The 22,793-nt window shown below is 41.3% G+C and overlaps 1 protein-coding gene across 11 annotated transcripts in view; it reads right to left on the reverse strand.

Annotated features, from left to right (window-relative positions):
- The window catches only part of SLC28A2 (solute carrier family 28 member 2), an 84,875-nt gene that overhangs the window by 5,742 nt on the left and 56,340 nt on the right, over positions 1-22,793 (reverse strand). For 10 of the 11 annotated variants that reach the window (XM_057543980.1, XM_057543979.1, XM_007169688.2 and 7 more), the window contains 14 exons: positions 18,247-18,338; positions 16,978-17,161; positions 14,657-14,798; positions 13,913-14,026; positions 13,482-13,559; positions 12,971-13,051; positions 12,450-12,530; positions 10,636-10,761; positions 10,423-10,553; positions 9,823-9,991; positions 9,447-9,644; positions 8,777-8,858; positions 7,002-7,100; positions 6,724-6,835 (listed from right to left, as the gene is read on the reverse strand). In XM_057543980.1, the coding sequence (XP_057399963.1) occupies positions 6,724-6,835; positions 7,002-7,100; positions 8,777-8,858; positions 9,447-9,644; positions 9,823-9,991; positions 10,423-10,553; positions 10,636-10,761; positions 12,450-12,530; positions 12,971-13,051; positions 13,482-13,559; positions 13,913-14,026; positions 14,657-14,798; positions 16,978-17,161; positions 18,247-18,338 (1,689 nt within the window). The remainder of the gene's footprint in view (positions 1-6,723; positions 6,836-7,001; positions 7,101-8,776; positions 8,859-9,446; positions 9,645-9,822; positions 9,992-10,422; positions 10,554-10,635; positions 10,762-12,449; positions 12,531-12,970; positions 13,052-13,481; positions 13,560-13,912; positions 14,027-14,656; positions 14,799-16,977; positions 17,162-18,246; positions 18,339-22,793) is intronic. The other variant, XR_009007686.1, reaches the window with a different exon arrangement.

Raw genomic sequence — 22,793 nt, forward strand, 5'->3', positions numbered from 1 at the left:
GAGAAGTCCCCCAATTGTTTATTTTTGTTTTTGTTGTCTTTGCTTTTGGTTTCAAGTCCAAAAAATTGTTGCCAAGACCAATGTCAAGGAGCCTACTCCCTACATTTTCTTCAAGGATTTTCAAGGTTTCAGGTCTTATGTTAAAGTCTTTAATCCGTTTTGAGTTGATTTTTGTATATGGTGTAAGACAGGAGTCCAGTTTCATTCTCCTACAGGTGGATATACAGTTTTGCTAATACCATTTATTGAAAAGACTACCCTTTCCCCCATTGTATATTCTTGGCTCCTTTGTTGAAAACATGGGTTTATTTCTGGACTCTCTATTCTGTTTGATTGATCTGTGTGTTTATTTTTAAGTCAGTACCATACTGTTTTGATTACTACAGCTTTGTAATATAGTTTAAAATCAAGATGTGTGATGCCTTTAGCTTTGTTCTTCTTTCTCAAGATTGCTTTGGCTATTCAGGGTCTTTTGTGGTTCCATATGAATTTTAGAATTGTTTTTTCTATTTCTATGAAAAATGCCACTGGAATTTTAATAGGGATTGCATTGAATCTGTAGATCACCTTAGGTAGTATGAACACTTTAATAATATTCATTCTTCTAATCCATAAACGTGGAGTATATTTCCATTTATTTATCCCTTCCACTTTTTCATCAATTTTTTTTATAGTTTTCAGTGTACAGATCTTTCCTCTCCTTGATTACATTTATTCCTAAGTATTTTATTCTTTTTGATGCTATTGTAAATGGGATTGTTTCATTAATTTCTCTTTCCAATAGTTCATTGTTATTGTATAGAAACACAAATGATTTTTGTATGTTTATTTTGTATCCTGCAACTTACTGAATTTGTTTATCAGTGCTAACAGTTTTTTGGTGGAGCCTTTAGGATTTTCTATATATAAGATCATGTCATCTGCAGACACAGACAGTTTTACTTCTTTTCTGATTTGGGTGCCTTTTATTTCTTTTTCTTGGCTAATTGCTCTGGCTATGATTTCTGATACTACGTTGATTAAAAGTGGTGAGTGTGGTAATTCTTGTCTTATTCCTGATCTTAGAGGAAAAGTGTTCAGCTTTTCACGATTCAGTATGATGTTAGCTGTGGGCTTGTCATATATGGCCTTTATTATGTTGAGATACATTCCTTCTACATCCAATTTGTTGAGAGTTTTATCATGTAAGGATGTTGAATTTTGTCAAATGCTTTTTCTGCATCTATTGAAATGATTATATGGTTTTTATCTTTCATTTTGTTACAGTGGTATATCACATTTATTGATTTGTGTATGTTGAGCCATCCTTGCATCCCAGGAATAAATCTCACTTGATCATGGTGTATGACCTTTTTAATGTACTGTTGAATTTGGTTTGCTAATTTTTGTTGAGGATTTTTGCATCTATGTTCATCAGGAATACTGGCCTGTAATTTTTTCTTATAGTGTCCCTGTCTGGTTTTGGCAACAGGTAATTCTGGCCTCATAAAATGAATTTGGAAGTGTTCACTCCTTTTATGTTTTTTTGAAAAGTTTGAGAAGATTGGTATTAATTATTCTTTAACTGTTTGGAAGAATTCACCAGTGAACCTGTCTAGTCCTGGGCTTTTTTTGTTGGGAGGTTTTTGATTACTGATTCAATCTCCTTACTAGTAATCATTCTGTTCAGATTTTCTATTTCTTCATGATTCAGTCTTAGTCAGTTGTATATTTCTAGGAATTTATCCATTTCTTCTATGTTATCTAATTTGTTGGGATATAATTTTCCATAGCAGTTTCTCAAAATCCTTAGTATTTCTGTGTTATTAATTGTAATACCTCCTTTTTCATTTCTTTGCGTCTCCTCTCTCTTCTTCTTAGCTTAGCTAAACATATGCCTATTTTGTCTTTTAAGACAAATGGCTCTTAGTTTGATTGAACTTTTCTGTTGTCTTTTTTTGTCTCTATTTCATTAGTTTCTGCTCTGATCTTTGTTATTTCCCTTCTTCTATAACTTTGGACTTAGTTTTTCTTTTTCTTGAGGTGTTAAATTAGGTTGTTTGAGATCTTTCTTTTTTTCTTAATGTAGGTGTTTGTCACTATAAACTCCCCTCTTTGAACTGCTTTTGCTGCATCTCATAAGTTTTGGTATATTGTGTTTCCATTTTCATTTCTCTCAAGATATTTTTTCAAGTTTTTCCCCCCAGTTTTATTGAGATATTATTGACATATAACATTGTATAAGGTGTACAATTTAATGACTTGATATAGGTATATATTGTGAGATGACTACCACAATAAGTTTAGTTAACATCCATCAACTCACACAGTTACAGATTTTTCCTGGTGGTGAGTAAAGATATTTTATTTCTCTTTTGATTTCATTTTTGACCCATTGCTCAGGAGCATGTTGTTTAATGTCCACATATATGTGAATTTACCAGGTTTTTTCTTGTTACTGATTTCTAGTTTCATACTATTGTGGTCAGAAAAGACATTTGATATAATTTCAGTCTTCTTAAATATATTAAGACTTGCTTTGTAGCCTAACACATAATCTATCAGATAATTTCCATGTGTACTTGAGAAGAATGTGTATTCTGCTGTTGTTGGATGGACTGTTCTGTAAATGTTGTCAGGTCCATCTGGTCTAACATGTAGTTTAAGCCCAATGTTTCCTTATTGATTTTCTGCCTGAATGATCTATCTGTTGTTGAAAGTGGAATGCTGAAGTCCTCTACAATTATTGTATTGTTGTCTCTTCAGATCTGTTAATATTTGCTTTATATATTTAGGTGCTCCATATTGGGTGCATAAAAATTTACAGTTATTACATCCTCTTGATGAATTGACCCCTTTATCACTATATAATGACCTTCTTTGTTTCTCATTACTGTTTTGGCTTAAATTCTATTTTGTCTGATATAAGTATAGCTACCTCTGCTTGTCTGAAAAACTCTCTCTCCTTCAATTCTGAAGGACAACTTTGCCAGGTAAAGCATTACCAAGCATTGGTTGGTAGTTTTTTTCTTTTTAATATATCATCCCACTTTTTTTCTGGACTGTAAGGTTTCTGCAGAAAAACCTGCTGATAGTCTTATGGGAGTTCCCTTGTATATAACAAGTTGCTTTTCTCTTGCTGCCTTTATCTATGCTTTGTTTGTCTTAGTTTTGACAGTTTAATTATAATGTGTCTCAGTGTGGGTCTCTTTAGTGTCCCAAAGAGGAGACTTGCAGCCAGCACCTAGATGCAGGCTGATTAGAAGTTGTACCCTCAGGCACCAGCTGGAAAGTATGCAGTCAAACCCCTTCCAGGGAAAGAGTGGGAGATGGACATTTTTGACTGCTTCCTCTATACTGAGCCTTGTGGGGCAGACGGGGGGTGGTGGGGAGGTAGGCACAGTTCCGTCTTAAAAATTGGGGCACTAGATGTTCAGTCTAAACCCTTCACTGCTTAGGCATAAGCTTAGAGTTGGGAGTTCCCTTCCATTATATGGTGCTGTGCCAGGGGTGGGTTTTATGATGAGACTGTTTCTCAGTCTTTCCTACCCAATTCAATGTGGGTATTTTCTCAGTTGTAGGAGTCATTCAGCTAGTTTCTGGATTTTGCTTAGAAGGAATTACTCCATGTATAGCTGTACATTTGGTGCATCCATAGGAAGAGGGAAATTTAAGCCTCCTTTGTTGTTATCTTGGTCTGGAGTCACTCCAAATATATTTAGCATGAATGAATTGGACAAAAACATTATCTCTTTCAGATTCTAGATACTAATGATGCTTAGTATGTGACTTTAGGCAAAAAGTCAGTTTCCGTTTTGAAGGCAGAAATGGCCAGGAAAGAGTATTCTACTAATTTTTTAGTGAAGTTCAGTGATGTAAAGACAACTCATCATTAAACACAAATTAGCAATTTTCACTTCACCCATTTACTTTAGACTATGCTTACAATGACATCCATTGAACTTCCCCAAGAACATAGGAGTCATAACTATGCCAGACCAATGATCTATCCAGTTTATAATTCATCTTTAATAGTACAGCAAAAGGATTATTTTTTCAGAGGATGTTGGTTGCTTTCTCTGGTGAAAACCTCCAAACACAGGAGGGTAATGTCTGTTAACTTGCCATAGTAACCTGTTAAGGAGCTGGTACCCAAACATCTACCTATATACTGAACAGATCATTTACTTAATGACAACTTCCAAATCTATCTCCTGTTCTTTTTTCTCTCCTGAACTTCAGACCCAAGTTGGTTTGTGAGTTGCTTAACATGATGGCCCCACAGGTACCTCCAAGTCAACATATCCACCTGAATTAAGCCATAATCTCTCCCCTTTACTCTCATTCCTGGAACTAGTCCTCTTCCTGTCAGTGAATGAATGGCATCCCTCAGACCCACTTACCCAAGCCGGAAAGGGTACAGTCATCCTTATCCTGCCCTTCACTTCAATAACCAATCCTATTGATTCTCCTTGTTCTAGTGCATCTTCATTCTCACAACTACTTAGTATCAGCTCTCATCATCTCTTACTTGGGAGTATTACAGCAATGTGTTTATTGATCTCCCTGACATCCAAATGGATACCAGCATGATCTTTTGAAAAAACATACCAGTGTTAAGAATTCTATAAGTCAAAGTCTAAATTCCTTATCATTTCAATCAAGGCCTTATAAGATCTTTCAGCCTCATCTCAGAACTCTCTTCATTCACCCATATATCACTACTAATACACACATCTTTTGCTTTTGAAGCACCAAACATTCTAGTTCCTCAAATCTTTCATTTTGTGTTTCCTGTAAATAGTTCTTTCAGCTTAATGATATACTCTCTTTTTTTTCAACTGACTTCTTTCAGTATTTTTTCTTTATCTTTGATTTTCTATAATTTCAAAATATGCTTAAGTATAGTCTTCTTGGCATTTATGCTGCTCGGTGTTCTCTGAGCTTCCTGGATCTGTGGTTTGGTGTCTGACACTAATTTGGAGAAATTCTCAGTCATAATTGTTTCAAATATTTCTTCTGTTCTTCTCTTGGTATTCACATTATGTGTATGTTACACCTTTTGTATTTGTCCCACAATCCTTGGATGCTCCATTCTAGTTTTTGTTTTTTTTTTTTTCAGTCTTTGTTCTCTTTGCTTTTCAGTTTTTAAGACTTCTATTGATGTATCTTCAAGCTAGGAGTTCTTTCCTCAGATGTGTTTAGTCTACTAGTAAGCCATCAAAGACATTCTTTATTTCTGTTACAGTGTTTTTTGATCTGTAGCATTTCTTTTTGGTTCTTTCTTGGGATTCCTATATCTCTGTACTTACATTGCCCATCTGTTCTTGCTTGCTTTCTACTTTATCCATTAGAGCCCTTAGCACATAAATCAAAGTTGCCTGAAATTCCCACTCTGATAAATCGAAATCTTTGCCATGTCTGGTTTTGATGCTTGCTCTATCTCCTCAAATTGTGTTTTTTGCCTTTTAGCGGGCCTTGTACTTTCTTCTTGATAACTGGACATGACGTACCCAAAAAAGGAACTGCTGTAAATAGGCCTTAGTAATGTGGTGGTGAGGTGTGGGGGAGGGGAAGCATTCTGTAGTCCTATGATTAGGTCTCAGGCTTTTAGTGAGCCTGTGCCTCTGCACTGTGAACTTCACAAGTGTTTCTCAGTTTTTCCTCCCCCTTTAAGGGGGATGGGATGGCTAGAGTGAGCTTTAGTTGGGTATTTCCCTTCTTCCAGGTCAGGTAGGCTCTGATAATACCCCAGCTGGTTAGGTTAACTAGTTTCTAGTTTCTCCTGAGAGCAGGCCTTGTTTAAAAAAACAGAGTGCTCTGGTGTATTTCAAAATGGCTCCTTTTCCCCTCCCCCTGCCAGAAGAATGAGGGGGTTTTTGTCTGATATTTACTGTGAGGACTTGGTCTAGCTCCTGGAGGTAAAACTCCCCAAAGTGTAGGGTTGCCCCCTATAACTGGGTCCCCCCGGAGTTTTTAACATCCAGACCTGTCCTCACTGAGGCTCCAGCAATTAGTTTCAGGTTTTCCTGCCCCAGCACAGGATTCTGTGGCAGTTTCCGCTCATGAGTCTGCTCCAGTAAGCTATGTGTTTGCCTGTCTGTCTCTCCAGTCTTCAGGTCAGCAGTTTGCCCTGTGTCTCTTACAGATCCAAGAAGAGTTATTGATTTTTCAGACTGTTCAGTTTTTTTTTCTTGTTGTTAGGATGGAGTGGTGACTTCTGAGCTCCTTACATGCAGAATCAGAAAACTATTCTAATAATATCCCAGAAATTGGTAAACAAGTTCATTTTTACACTATCCGAATGCATCATGATTTTATCAATTCAACTTTATCCACTCTCAGTCTTCATTTCTGTCTGAAGAAGGCTATAAGTTTTTAGCCACTTAGGACCATTGCCATGTCTTCACCTACAACTTATCTATGTTCCAATTACAATAAATACATCACTTCTGATCAGGGAAACCACCCTCCCTTACTTCCCCTCACCCTCCACTTCTCAGTGCCCCATCAATACAGGTAAAATCTGTTACTTGTCCATGCTAGAGCTAATAGTGAGTATGCATCTAATAAGAGAAAAAAACGGAGATCTAGACCACCACAAATACCTGTCTCCCTTCTTATACGCTCTATTCAGCATCCGTGTGATTACCCTCAAGACCTTGCTTCTCCCCACTCCCAGAAGATTCCTGAGTGGAGGAGAGCATAAAGGAGAAGGGGGCAGGGATCCCAGTCCTCACTTACCTCCGAAAGAGCTCTCTGCAGCACACATAGGTCTCATAGGTTCGATTGGTGAAACTTGTGTTTAGGAAGGAGAGACAGTCAGTTTCAGCTCCCCTGGGGACATAGAGGATTCCTGGGTAAAGGAGACAGAGATGCTAAGGGGAAGATTTTACACATGTTCCTTAAGGCTCTTAATTCTTTGGGTATAAATTGAGAACACTGTAGATTTGGTGCCTTTTCTATGCATATGTGAGATGGAGAGTTAAAACAATATTCTGAGACTAAGCTGAGACACTTACCTGCCATACAGGCGCTGATAAGGGATACACAGGCCCCTGTGAAGAGGGCACTGACCACAACCTTGGACAAGTCACTCTTCCGGTGGGGTACCATTGATGCTGCGGACAACACAACAAAATAATTCAATCTCTTCCCCACAAGGCAATTAGGCATACCCCATGAAACCCCATTAGAAGAATGCTGAGGATCAAAATGCAGCAGATGAATAGCATTCTTACCACCAACCACCAGAGGCTGGACAGTGGTACCCTAAGAAGTGTGTATATTCATTAGTCCTATGGGGTCACTAACTTAGACATTCCCCAGGTCAAGGATTGTGTGAAGTGTGTGAACCACTAACTATTTAGTGGTTTTGTGAACATTCCCAAGATATATCTGAATTAAGCAAAGCCCTGGGTTGCTCCAGACAGGTGCAAATGCCTTGGGTGTTCACTAACTGAAATCTGCATTCTTAATCTGGACAGAATTAGATGGGCTATTTTGTGCCAGAGAAATAAGGAGGGCAACATTCACCTAAGCCTTAGTCACATGATGCATATCCCACTACTGGATGACAAGCTGACAATCAGATTGTAATCAGGCATCAGAATTAGAATACAGGGACTTCCCTGGTGGCGCAGTGGTTAAGAATACGCCTGCCAATGTAGGGGACACGGGTTCGAGCCCTGGTCCGGGAAGATTCCACATGTCGCGGAGCAACTAAGCCTGTGCACCACAACTACTGAACCTGCGCTCTAGAGCCCGGGAGCCACAACTACTGAAGCCCGGGCGCCTACAGCCCATGCTCCGCAACAAAGAGAAGCCACCGCAATGAGAAGCCCGCGCACCACAACGAAGAGTAGCCCCCGCTCACTGCAACTAGGGAAAGCCCATGTGCGGCAACGAAGACCCAACACAGCCAAAAATAAATAAATAAATATTTTTTAAAAAAGAATTAGAATACAGACAAGTGTTTAACAGAAGGGAAAAAGATAAACTGAAAGGAAATTGTTTCACCTTTAAATTGTTCGATCAGCTACCAAGTAAATCAACTTAATGATTCTAGCCCAGAATATGAGTGCCATAAAATACTGAGCTGAGCTGTATTTTTCTTACACTTTATTTCTCACTTGGATCTTCCAAACTCTTGGAATCCCCTGCTTTCAAGGACAATTCCATTTTCCTCATATTATTTCCTCCAGCCATCACCATTCAGCAAGATTTTCAGCAATCTAATTGTATCTATGTATGCTTCACATACTCACTCCTCCCACACCTGGTGACTTGTAGCTTTTAATCCAACACTTCACACCACTTGCTCTAATTATCTATCTGCCTTATGTGTCTGCTGCTTTTATTTGGCCTTTGATTCCTTGTGCAATGCCTAATTCTGTGAAGTCAACTGGTGAGCAGCATAATTTCAGAAAGTACCTTCACTACTGAATAAAAAACAAAATACCTTTACTTTTATATGCACTATGTCCATTTAATGGCAAAATAAAAATAATATCATTATAGTCTTCCTCATAGGGAAAATAAAAATAAAATTGGTCTTTTGGGCCTCCATTTGAAAGGGAAAAAAATGACAGAAGTTGAGATTGCAAACCCAGCCTGGGCTTCATGCATAGCCAGGTAGCATGATTACCTTAACTCCAAATTAACTGCCACCTGAGAGGCCCATTTCACATCAGCTTCTCTATCTGGTCTCAACTCATACTGAAGCACCAGGACTGCCCACTACAGATGCTGGGAACTGGCTGGCATATTGGGTAGCTGGGAAAATGAATTAACTCACTCAAGCCTCCCAGTGTGATTCCTATGGAACTAAGATTGGCAAATCCACAGAGTGAAAATGTTGTAATGATTTCAGCTCTCACCTAGGGAAAATAAAAATAAATAAGTAAACTCAGTCCTATGTGCGCAGTCGTATAATCATGATAGACGTTCCAGAGTACTTAGAACCCCCAATCTTGTGTGTGCTCCTCTAAGGAATATGGAAAGGATGCTCAGAAAATAATCGCTTCATGAGTTATTATAGGGATAATGATATGGACCCACCATGGCCTCTTTACCCAATGCTCTTCTTGTTGAAGCCTATGAATTAGGAGAAGGCCTAGGAATGAGGATGATTGAGAGAAAAGAGAGGGAGAGAAAAAAGGAGCTCAGTTTATAGCAATTTAAACTTATAAATGAAGAAGGAGACCTTAGACTATCAGAAATAGTATCCTCCTTGGACTGCCCCAACTGTAAAGGCTCAGTAATTACATTCTAGAGAGAAGTTGGGTCAGAGTGTAGGGGACTAGCACACAGACCTCAGGGCAGCTCAGGCACCGAAGCCAAGCATACTGTTACTCTTGCTTTGTGGTCAGGCCTGGGATCCTGGGAAGGGATCTGTGCGTGTTAAACTTTAGTGTAACACTTTTTGTCTGCCTGGACTGTTTATGCTTTTCTAGATTGTCACTTACAGAAATCCACTGTTTCTCGCCTCCAATCCACTCTTCCACTCCAGAGAGACGTTTGTTTTTGTACTGAGACAGTTGCTGATAGGCCACAAACTCATTCGTGAAGAACTTGATCCCCACCATCTCAGCCACCATCGGACAGTCTGCCCACTCGACACCCATCATGAAAACCATGGGCCTTAGGATATAGGAGCAGATGACCTGGGTGAGAGAAAGAGACAGTCAGGAGACAAAGACTTCTCTGGAGCCTTGACTCAGTCTCCTCCACCCTTCTCCTCTCCACGCTCCCTCAGTGCACTGTGGGTCAGGAGGACATGCACAATTCAAGGACTACTTAAACACACCCTAGAGGGACAGCCCAACAAATGGAATCCTTTACCTGAAAAGTGAGCCCCTGTATGTCTACCAGTTCCCCTAGCCAGGAGAGGGCAGCGTTGATGAAGGCCAACACGGCCAAAAAGGCAATCAGGTTGGCTGCTATGTTAGCAGCAAGGCCTATGGCATCTGTGGCTCCATTGCTGGCAGCTTCCAGAACACTCTTCTCCTTCCTGTGGTTATTGGGCATAGGGGAAGAATACGGTGTCTAGAGTAATCTCGGCTCCTCAGAGAAGAGCTGTCCCAGTGTCCCAGCAGTGCAGGAGTGCAACAGGAGAGTGCAAGAACAGCTTGAGGGGTGATGGGGGTTCCTAGTGACCCTTTTTGTGGAAATTACACTGAAGCAGTATCAGATTTAATCGCCATGAAATGGTACTGACACAAAGGACAGAGGATAATGGCATGCAGAAGAGAGAGGCAGGTGGGAGGGTTAAACAAAAGAAAAAAATCAACATGATTATCTAAAGGCAGAGGTAGACAAGAGGGGATATGGAATCATATTATTTCTTCTCCAGAAGACTTGAAGCCTCTGCCACCATAGCACCACTCTTGACTCTGCACCTGACCTCACCATCTCCCAAATTATATGCCTCATTGGACTCACCCACGGGGCAATTTTACCCCCTCCTTATTCTTGAACTTGGACTCCTCCACTTCTGGATATACCAGCTTTGACAAAGCAAGAGCAGAAGGGGCAGCCATCACAGAGGCAGAAATCAAGGATGACGCGTCAATCTGTAAGGCCAGACTTAGGAATGAGCATCTACAGAACCCAGACTTGGGCTCACCCAGGAGTGATCAAACAGACTATGCTTACCCCAAAGGATATGAAGGCTCCCAAGACAGTGCCTGAGATGGTGGCAAACCCTCCAGTCATCACTGCATGGACTTCTGAAAGCGTCATGTCTGCAAGGTATGGACGGATGAGCAGAGGTGCCTCTGTCTATAAAAAAGGAGAAGAGAGTCAGAATCAAGAAGGTGCAGCTCCCCATCCCAGAGTGTCCGCCCCAGCTCCGGGCACACATCCCTCCAGTGTGGGTGCTCTTCCAAAACTAAGCTCTGCTCTTAGGCTCTCCCAGTGTCTGGCTCACCCACTCTGGCACCTAATCATATCCTGGCTAGCACTCTTCTCATGTGTTTTCATATCAGTTTGTCTCATCTATTTAAAATTTAGACTGGTATAGAAGACAAACGGTATATTTCTTTTGTATGTTCTCAATGTCTAAAACTATATACTTGGGAATTCCCTGGTGGTACAGTGGTTGGGACTCCACGCTTTCACTGCCAAGGTCCGGGATTCGATCCTTGGATGGGGAACTAGGATCCCACAAGCCATGTGGTGTGGCCCAAACAAACAAACAAAAACTATATACTTAGTGAATGACTTTAGTATAGTGTACTTACTGAGTACATATTAATTGCTTAAAAGGTACTCATTAAATGAATTGCAAATAGATGACTGAAGCCCAATGTTGATGAAAGAATCCAAAGAAATAATGTTTGTGAAAATGGTATGAAATTATGAAGACCCAACTATGTAAAATATATCTAGCATTGGGGCTTCCCTGGTGGTGCAGTGGTTGAGAATCTGCCTGCCAATGCAGGGGACACGGGTTCGAGCCCTGGTCTGGGAAGATCCCACATGCCGCGGAGCAACTAGGCCCGTGAGCCACAACTACTGAGCCTGCGCGTCTGGAGCCTGTGCTCCGCAACAAGAGAGGCCGTGATAGTGAGAGGCCCACGCACCGCGATGAAGGGTGGCCCCCGCTTGCCACAACTAGAGAAAGCCCTCGCACAGAAACGAAGACCCAACACAGCCAAAAATAAATAAATAAATTAATTAATTAAAAAAATATATATCTAGCATTGACCTAAGAAATACTTATTATTTAATGAGTGACAACTATGTGCCTAGTGCTACATGATATGCTAGGGACATTCCTATGAATAAGACAAAGTTCCTACTCTTAGGACTTTATAGTCTAGCAGAGGAAACTAAGCTGATTATGGAGAAGTTCAGCAAAATGCATCATGCTATGGTAGAAGTGTACAGAAGTATTCTGAGAACACTTCAAATACCATTAATCAGCCTAAGGACTTAGGAGAGAAAGACCTCAATACTAATTCCTTGTCAGTTTGACAAGCCATTGTCCCTAACATTGAGTTGATCAGTCAGTAGCATATATTGAACACCTACTCCATACAGACAAATGCATCAAACAAGTATTATGGGGACAAGCTTTGGTTTTAGCCCTGAGCAAGGCAAGCTATTGTCTCCTTAGAGACCCTGGAAAACAAAGGTCACAGGAAGAAACCAGAATACGGAGGAAACATCTTTCATAGCCCCTGAAGGGGGATGACTTGGACCAGGCCATTTCCCTAAATTCCTGTGTAAGAAGTTGGATCTGTGGTTAAGTATGTCCCCATTACATACACCCAAATAAGTATTATTAGGTATGAAAGGTGAAAGCAATGAGCTGAGTTCCAAGTTTTCTTTCATCAGAGTGACTGGCTGCCCATACAGTCTTCATCTATTTGACTTTTCAAAAGGAAAGCATACATTTCTCAAACTGTTTTCTGCCATACTCTCTGTTCCCCAGAGAAAAGATCAGAAGGCCTCAGGGTGCTTACCATACCCACAAAGATGTTTCCTGCCACAGCCAGGGTCTCTGTGGCAGTGGTGCCCATGGTGATTTGCAAAAACCAGGCAATCTAAAGGGATACAAAGATCCAAACCATTAACATTAGCAGAAATCTTGGGGTGTATCCATCAAAACCCCTCCTCCATTATGTTGGTAAGGAAACTAAGGCCTAGAGAAGAAGAGGGACAAGGCTGAGACCACAAACCAAGTTACAAACAGAGCCTGGACCAGAACTCAGGACTCTTGGCTTCCAGAAAAAGTAGATTAAAACTCAGTATGAAATGGCAGTTCAGCCCATTTTTTCTCCCTGCTCTGTCCCTCAGCCTGCCTAGGGCCTGGTCCTGACCATCTGATATCAGGCACGCTTGAAAGAGTTTGCTTTTCACATTGGTTCTAATGCTCTAGATCTGACATATGATCATTTTTTCCCAAAGTAAGTGCCATCTTCATGCCTCTTGATAGATCACAAGACAAAGGCCCACCTCCTGACCATGCAGGAGAATGACTCACCTTCTGAACTACCCACTGCACAAAGCCCAGGTAGTAAAGAATGGACATCACACATCCAAAGAAAAGGATGATCGGTAAGGCCTATAATGAGAAAGATGGGGCAACCAGTGAGATACTACACTGAATGTGCAACTGTGCGCCATAAGAAGACAGTGTTTCAGGTCTCTAAGTTAAGTTCTTAGCATCCCAAGCACAGCTGATACAGTATAGATACTCTGGATATTTAAACACAAGCTAGTCTAGCAATAAATGTTAAATGTATTGCAAGTCTATTATTTGCAATAATAGAGCCTTCTTCTCCCACCCCTATTTCATTCCAATTTCAGTATGACAATGATCAAAGGGAAAGAGATTAATGCTGCTTCCTATATGGATAAGATCAAATCCTCTTCTTAGGGTCAAATTGGTATACAGACTGGCTGATCTCTTGGACACACATCTTCATCATCTCGCTTTATCCCCCTCACCCTCACTGCCACTGACGTTCATTCTTGCTCATGAAACATATGACCTGAAAAGCGAAGATATCCTTGACCAGCATATCCCCAAAAACAAAACTGGAGCCAGCCACAGTATAGTTGAGGAAAATCTGAAAGAAAAAAAAGAGAGACAGAACAAGAGTGAAGCCAGAAAGGACACAGGGAAGATAGGATCAGCCTCATGTATGATGAGGACCTACTGCTGCTACTGAGGTTGGCCTCCCTTTGACAGCATGGGAAGCAGCCTAAGTCACTATGAGCTACTCATTGAATGACAGAGGACTCAGCAGTTCCGTTCTCTTTATTTGTATGCTTAGTTGTACCCCAGTATACTCTCTCCTTTCCCACCAGATCACCCACCACCATCACTAACAAGACACAGCCTGATCTCCTCATGCTTTCCCCCAGTCTCCTTTCTCTAGGGTTCTAAAAGACCAGAGCTCTCATATTCAATTTCTCATACCTGAATCTGGTTTCCCAGCCATTGAAATGCATTAAATCCAGGATCAGTTCTGATGACCAAGATCCCAAAGACAAACTGAAGACCTAGGCCCCAAAGCACTGTCCTCCAGGACACCTGGGACCAATAAGAACGTTATTCTAATGTGAGCTCTAAACCCAACTTGTTCATTACCTGGCTGGGGTTTTAAACATGGGTACGTGTACTCTGGAACCAACCTAGCATGTTAACAGTAAATCTGGGGTAAGATGGAACAGGGAGCAGGGGGAAATAGGGCAGTAGTATATAAAGAGCCACATATGTCTATGTGGTTTTCAAAACTATGTCTACAGGTTAGACCTCACACACAGACACACGCACACAAATATATAAAAGCATCATAAACGAATACTTTAATATTACTATGTACAATGCAAGCTGATTCTCTATTGTATTCTATTTTCTTTCTTTCCTTCTTTATTTTTTGTTTTGTTTGTTTTTTCTTTAACACTGGCCTGGATCCACAAAATTGATATCAAGGCTTACTAACGGGTCACAACCTACAGTTTGAAAATAAATGGTCTAGGGCCTGTGAGAACTTTAAACTTCACTTACGAGCAAAATTGTCAAAGGGGCAAATTCCAGAGATTGTTAAGAACTTAGTTATATGCCTTTGTAATCAATACTTGGCTCATGCACTTTGTAATTAGTAACACATGGTCCTTGGCTAGGTATTACTATGCCCACCCTGCAATACCCAAAACTCACTGCACTGTGGTGTCTGGAGCAGGCAAAGAGGATGAGGGTGAACATGCAGATTCCTGTGAAGGAGATCAGCTGCTCTGGCCTTTGGGCTGTGTCTAGAACCAGCCACAGGATAAGGCCAACCAAGAAGACTCCCACGAACACACTGGAGAGGGAATTTCAAGACCATGTCATCAAATCAGTGAGTGAATAAGAAATCATTAACTTTACCTCTAAAAAATAGATATTCACCACAAGGATAAATGAAACAACTCAATAGATTAGACACAGAGACATATCTTTAGACTTATTCATCTGGTGGTTTCCCAGTTACCACCTCTTCCCTCCCCTCAACTCTTTTACTCACAGAATGAAGCTGAAAGAGTCCAATCTGAGGACATAAATCTCATGACCTCCTTTTCTTCAAGTTATCATACCAGTAAGATGTGATATAAAGACTTAGTCTTTAAGAATGTTCTAATGCATAACCAAAATATTTTAAAAAGAAGGAGGAAAAGTCCTCCCATGGATCTCCACCCAATTTCCAACCACTCCAAGGGCAAGAGTAAACGCTAAGTCACAAATGAACTACTTAGTGCCCTGTGGTCCCTTGATGTACCAAACATGCTTGATCAATACATAAACTAGTCTCCTCATGTCTGAGTGTTGGAGTGATTTCAATTCAAGGGAGAAGAATTAGAAGGTGAATCACATATGAAAAGAAAAGAAAACAAAAAGAGCACATTGTCCGTTGAGATGCCGTAGGAACAACGATGACGATGACAGAAGGGATCACAGGTCAGGGCTGAATTTTGGAGCTGTTCTCACTGTGAACTCAAAGTGAATTAAATCTGGCTTCCATGGATAACTAATAAGAACGTGCTGTATAAAAAATTTAAAAATAAAATTGAAAAAATAAAGTAACATAAAAAATAAATAAATAAATCTGGCTTCCAGAATCCATCCTGTTAATGAAGAAAGTCCTTTCGCTCTATCTCTCCAATGTCAAATAAATCAATGATCCAAAATTTAGGCTGTAGTCTGGTGTGTTTCTCCAAATGATCGCTGTTGCAAACATCGTGAACAGCTATTTTCCGTGCATCCATTGGACAAAAGGCATAAAAGTGGAACATATAGAGAGTCTGCAAGTTATCCTCTCACCCCAGGCGTGTGATCAAAGGACACGTGCATGCCACAGTTAGTTAGATGAGGTGCGGCTGCTGTAGCATCCAGCTCAGTATACACTGAACAGTGAGTTTGCTCCTTAAACTCTAGGGAATTATAAGACACCAGTGGGTGCAGGAAGTCTGGAGGACTAAAGGGAAAAAAAGCACAAAAAGTATCTGGGAACTAAGGGAGAAACACATGACCACCAAATCAATTTGATAGTTTAATGCTGCTATAAGCCTCTTTGCCTTGATTTCTTCATTGAAGAGGAGTATGGTTTTTCTCATTTCTGATACCAGCCCTGACAATAAACAGACTGAAACTCTTCTCTGAAATGGAACCCCTCCAGCCCCCTAGCAATATTGAGACATGAGGCTATAAGAAACTGGACTAAGTTCAGTGCTCAGATGCCCACTGCTATTTGCTCGCTGAGCCTTGGTTTTTTTTTGTTTTTTTTTAACATCTTTATTGGAGTATAATTGCTTTACAATGGTGTGTTAGTTTCTGCTTTATAACAAAGTGAATCAGTTATACATATACATATATCCCCATATCTCTTCCCTCTTGCGTCTCCCTCCCTCCCACCCTCCCTATCCCACCCCTCTAGGTGGTCACAAAGCACCAAGCTGATCTCCCTGTGCTATGCAGCTGCTTCCCACTAGCTATCTATCTTACATTTGGTAGTGTATATATGTCCATGCCACTCTCTCACTTTGTCCCAGCTTACCCTTCCCCCTCCCCGTGTCCTCAAGTCCATTCTCTAGTAGGTCTGCGTCTTTATTCCCGTCTTGCCCCTAGGTTCTTCATGACCATTATTATTATTATTTTTTTTTTAGATTCCAGCTCTATTTACAATAGCCAAGACATGGAAGCAACCTAAGTGTCCATCAACAGATGAATGGATAAAGAAGATGTGGCACATATATACAATGGAATATTACTCAGCCATAAAAAGAAATGAAACTGAGTTATTTGTAGTGAGGTAGATGGACCTAGAGTCTGTCATACAGAGTGAAGTAAGTCTGAAAGAGAAAAACAAATACCGTATGAGCCTTGGTTTTGTAAAGTATAGGGGAGGGTCTGAGAGACAGTTCAGGAACCGTCAAAGGAGGAAAATGGTAATGGACTGGGATTTAAGACAAGTTGTGGAATGAGGGATATTGAGATTCTTATCTTACCCTTTCATCCAAAGCTTCAGGCAGGAGTTTTCAAGGGGCTTCAGACATCTCGTTAACTTTTCACCAAAGAACCTTTTCAGAAAGCGGTGAACCAGGACTAAAAGCACCAAACAGGTGAGGACGAACAAGGCCAGTGCCCTATGGAAATTCAAGATGCAAGCTGCCAGGAAGTAGGCAGCATAAGCTAAAAAGAGAAAGTACAGAGTAAGGATCAGCAAGGCAGAGCCCCCTAGGACCAAATGAAGATTTAGTCATGAATGTCTGGGACTTAAGGCAGGTAAAACCCTCCAGCGACCTTACCACCCAGCCCTGTCAGACTGAGCTGCAATTCTCAAGGCCAGGATAGATGGCTAACTGTTTTCTTGGGGGATCCCAAGGAGGAAACAACTTAGTTTGAATGTTGCATATTTTCACTTGTCCCTGATAAAATCTCATTCCCTTCTATTTTATCTGATATTCTCTTTCTATCCCTGGAAGTGGATTTGATCAGCACCCACCTTTATACTCTTAAAAAGTCATCTTTTCTCAAAACTTTATAACCCCAGTCATTTTAACCTTTCCTCTTCAGCAGAGCCATGTAAACAAGGCTACTACTAGGAGGTACAGCCATATGGTTCTCATTCCATGGCCCCTTGACTCACCCCAAAATATAATTTTTGTTCTCACTACCCCAGCTGCCTCTAATATTCACATCAAAGTCCCATACGTCACTGATGGTATATTTTAAATAATGGTTTGCTATCTATTTTTTTTTGGTCATGCCCCGCGGCTTGCAGGATCTTAGTTCCCCAATCAGGGATCGAACCCGGGCCCCAACATTGAAAGCACTGAGTCCTAACCACTGGACCGCCAGGGAATTCCCAAGAGGTTTGCTATCTTTTAAAAATATTTTATATCATTGATCTCACCAGTAAACCAGCAAATAAGTAACATACTATAGGCTTCTTTCACAGACTTCAAGAACCATGCCCCTCATCTAATCAAGATACTAAAAAAGAGACAAGCCCAGATTCTCTGACATATTTAAGTCTATCAAATAGTACATTTTGAAAAATAGCTTATTCTCAGAAGTGCAACTTACTTACTTATTCCTAGAAGTGAAACTCTATAAAGTACAGCTCACCTACAAGTAATTAAGATCTTCACATCACATAGCCCTTTAGATCAACTTGTGAATAAAGTTGCTTTCCATCTAGTAATAGTCTTGACACAAGGTCACATTTCTAAAACGACTGTGTCTCTCACTTCCGTGGATCCTCAATACCTTACCCAAACACAACAGGCTCAGCAGGATCTTCTTGAACAAGCCAGCATGTGTCTTACAGAAACTTCTTGCCCTGGTGAAAGGCTGTAGGTTCCTCCTGATGAGAATCCAAAAGTTAAGATCCAAAAATTATTCCATCCCGTTTATATCAATTCCCAGAACTTAAATTGCCTGGCCAGAGGAAGAGTTTTCTCTTAATGAAATTCATCCTGGGGAAGTTCGGTAGTGTTCTAGCGATGCCAAAAAGGCCAGGTCAACCTTGCCAATGGGCAGCAGGTCAGAACACTCCTACCCAACCTGGACTAGCAATATCCTCAGTAATTTCCTACCACAGAAGGGAACACTGGTCACATCAGGGAGAGACTACCGGGACCTACTCCTTCCTGTTCCCTAGGGATGAGGGATTGCTCAGCTTCCAGATGCAGAAAAGGGCCTATTCTTCTGAGAGAAAATAAAAATCACATAAACCCATAACCCTGAACAGTCAATCAGATATGCATTGACAGACTGGATGGAAAACACGACCACCCTCAAGAATCCCTGGGTGAGAGGGCCTGAGAGAAGGTACCCAGCAAGTAGAACTTTTCAAGTTTAATTTATCAAACATTTATCTAGTGCTTTCTATGTGCTGAACTCTTTCTAAAAAGTTTAAAAGTACTAACTCATTGACTCCTAATAAGAACTCTTGAGATGGCTACTATTATCATTCCCATTTTACAGATGTGGAAACTGGAAAACAGAGAAGTACCTTTCCCAAGGTCATGGAAGTTGTAAGGAGCATAGACAGAATGTAAACTCAGGCAGTCTGGCTTCAGAATCTGAGCTCTTAACCATCTTCCTTTGCTGCATCTTACCTAGGCCCCAGGCTCACCTGTCTCTGCCACTTTTAAATGTCCTCAGCACATTGAAGTCATATGAACAAAAAGCTCTAATTTCCAAACTCTTAGAAGCTCCAAAGAAGATGAGCCCAGCAAGAAGGTCCCAGTTGGCCATCATGCTGAGGCAGGACAGCTTAGCCAGGGCTGGGACCAACCACTAGCTCCAAATGCCCTGGGGACTTAGCTCACAGATTTCCATGGCTCTTTCTCCATTGCTACCTCTCCCATCTAACACACTCCCTCTTCTTTATACAAAGCCTTCCTTTTCACTCCTCTCTCCTTCCCCTTATTTCTTCTTTCTTCAGGGAGTCCAACCCTGTGTTAGTTGAGTAGAGTGTGTATTATCAGATATAGGTGATCTGAGAAAGGAGAAAACATTCTTTATCACCACCTGATTTATCAGTTCAAGAGGACACTTTAGGATCTCAAGAACTCTGCTACCTTTCCATGCTTAATAGAGAAAGTAGTGAGTAAAAAGCGTTGCTTAGAGGTGTCAGTGTACCTGACGGATGTCAATATCTTTGGAATATCATTTGCAAAGTATATCAAGGAACTAATGTAATTTCAATCCTAGACTTCCCATGTGTGCCAGATATCTTTGGTTTGCTCCTCCAGATCCACTCTCCATCTTGCTCTGTGCCCTGGGATTCTAACCCATGTGGACTGCATCAGTGGGATTACATAACCCTCTGGATTATCTAGTTGGGTTCTACCAAGAGGACCCAAAAGGAGATCAGAGTGTATGAAAAGACTGAGGTCAGCATATTGAAGTCTTCATCTGACTCTCCTTCTGGTTTCTCTTATATCTTGTCCCTTTGGGCCTAGGAATAGTAACTGTTCATTGCTTCTAGCCTCAGGTTCTTGCACTATTGTTCCTTGTGATTCCACTACATCTTGCACACATCCCTGTAATGGTCTCTCTGTAAATAAACCCCCTCTGTAAATAAACCCTTCTCTAATTATCCTAATTTAAGTATTATGTCTGTTCCTGTTAGGACCCAAACGGATCTATTAGGTGAAGCTGATTTAAAATCATACCTAATCAAATGCCAGTTCAGCAAAGCCACTGCAAAATTAGAGGGGACACTCACTAGTCTAGGATAAATATAAACCACATACCTAGAAAAGATTTCTGCCATTACCTCATGACCACATTCAACCATTCCCTGGGAACTAAAGATCAGTGGGTACTACCAGAAGTCTGAAGAACACTCATTTCTGTAAAACCCATGAACAACCTGATCCTAGCATACCAATTTACAACTGGACATCTGCTTTAAAAAATTAAAATAAAAAAAAAATCATACAGGACATTCCAAGGAAAAGAGAATATATGTTCTCAGACCCTTTTAAACCAACTGAGAAGCAGTGCATAGAGGTATGTGCACGGGTGTTCATGATCCTGGCATCCTGCTTGGCCTAGGATCTTGCTAATACAACCAAGCTCTTTACATAATGGTTCAGTTTGAGAGTTAGTAACTGTGTTATACTCAGAAGCTGAATTGAGAAAAAAAAACCTGTCTGGTAGATGCTGACACTTGATATCTTGTCCATAACTTGCTGTGATGTCTGTACCCACTCATAAATTCTCCAGGTATGCGTGTGGAAGGCTTTGCAGATATGGACTAATAGTAACGCTCTCACTTACATGCTTACTGCCTGCAGCCTCAAGTGACAGCATGGGAAAGAGTAGGGTAAGGATGATAGGTTGTGCTAGCTGAACATAGCATTAGTGGTCACTATAGGTCAGGCCCAGCAGCAAGGGTGTTCGTGCATTTTCTCAGTGACCCTTTCCACAAGTTGTGGAAACTCCCCCAACTAAGGGAGACAAAGCTATGGAAATTCCCAGGGTCTGGGGTACTATCTTTTAGCAGTTAGAATGGAAGGCGTAGATAGCTTTCAAAAAATCCATCTCCTGTGACTGTTGACAGTGGGGCCCTGGGTGAATCCTTGCTCGCCCTGGCTTGAAGTAAGAACTAGAAGAAAGAAAATGAGTCAACCCAGTACCAAATGATGGTCTGAGTAAAGGGCAAGGGCCTCCAGGTAGAAGTGACCAGAATCTTTTCAAGGTGTCCAAAGTTTTCATTTGATGATAGCATAAGAAGAACTGGTCAGTGGGTACTGTACTGGGTACCACTTTGCCAGATTCAAAGGTGTGTATAAAGCTGGTTTAAAACTGGATGGGCAAGGGTTGCTGGATAGTGTTGTAGAGGAGCTCAAGAACAGTTACAAAAAGTGTTCAAGGGAGAACGGTGATTGAGAAGCAAAAAGCTTATTAATAAACCAAAGTGGAAAGCCAAAAAGGAGTTGGAAAACCAGGGAAGGCAAGAGAAAAGTCTATCAGATGGTGGCCAGCAAACCTACATTGGAGTCAGAGGCTCTGTGCACCGAGGGATGACCAGTTCTGAGAACCATCAGCCCAGGTAGAGTGAGAAGGGAACCTAAACCAGAACACAGCCGGGTGCTTAACTGCTGAATTGTGATGGATGTGTTGCCTTGGAAAAGAACCCTCTCTCCACACAGGACCCAAATCTCTGCTTGATGTGCAATAAAAAGTCAGATCTTCTTCACACTAAAAGTAGAGATTCAAAGATCCACAAAAACAAGAGGGACCTAGTTAGTGGGTTTTCCAACCGGCCCTTCTACCCAGCCTCAACTTCTTCCTTCCACAACTCTTATCCCTTCAGGTTAGAGGTAGCGGGGATTCTGAAAAACAGTAGAGTCTCCCTAGGTAAGGCTCCCTCTCATTAGGGAGAGTCATGACTCTTTCCCCAATGGCCTTTGCAGGCCAGCCCTTTAGTTCCATTTTTAGCAAAACTTTCTCTAGTTTCTAGTATATGATTAATGCTCATCATGTAGTTCCTATGCTGAGACAATTTGTCCCTATTTACATCTTCTTTTAACTATTTCAATAGGAATTTGAGGACAAAGGAGCTCTGGCTCATTTAGCTGTTGAATTCAGGCTGAGGCCCTAAAGAGAAAAAAAAACAAAAACAAAAACTGGAGGGGTTGGGGGGAGGAGTTCCCAGCAAGGATGAGCTGCCTAAAGTTCTTCACTCAAGATGTGAACTGACATGCAACTTAGTCCAGCCCAAGATGCCCTTCCAGACCTCCCTCCCAGTAACTTGTGCAGTTCACACCCACCCACCTATCTTGCCATCCCCATCTGTCCCTGCCAGGCTTACCATCATCCTCCCAGGAAATTAGAACTGTTGCTCTGATAGGGCAGCCAGAAGAAACAACAGACTTAGTAGGAGCAGTTGGAGAGCTAGGAGGAAAAGCGAAAAAGAGAAATGATCTTTAAGAAGGAGAGGGCTTCCCTGGTGGCGCAGTGGTTAAGAATCCGCCTGCCAATGCAGGGGACATGGGTTCGAGCCCTGGTCCAGGAAGGTCCCACATGCCGCGGAGCAACTAAGCCCGTGTGCCACAACTACTGAAGCCTGTGTGCCTGGATCCCACGCTCCGCAGCAAGAGAAGCCACCACAATGAGAAGCCCGTGCACCGCAACGAAGAGTAGCCCCCGCTCGCCATAACTAGAGAAAGCCTGTGCGTAGCAACGAAGACCCAATGTAGCCAAAAATAAATAAATTTTTTTAAAAATAATAATAATTTAAAAAAAAAAGGAGGAGAGGTCAACAACATTCAGTGATGTGTAAGATCAGGTAGCATAGCAA

Source organism: Balaenoptera acutorostrata, chromosome 3, assembly GCF_949987535.1.
Source record: "Balaenoptera acutorostrata chromosome 3, mBalAcu1.1, whole genome shotgun sequence".
Classification (NCBI taxonomy): Eukaryota; Metazoa; Chordata; class Mammalia; order Artiodactyla; family Balaenopteridae; genus Balaenoptera; species Balaenoptera acutorostrata.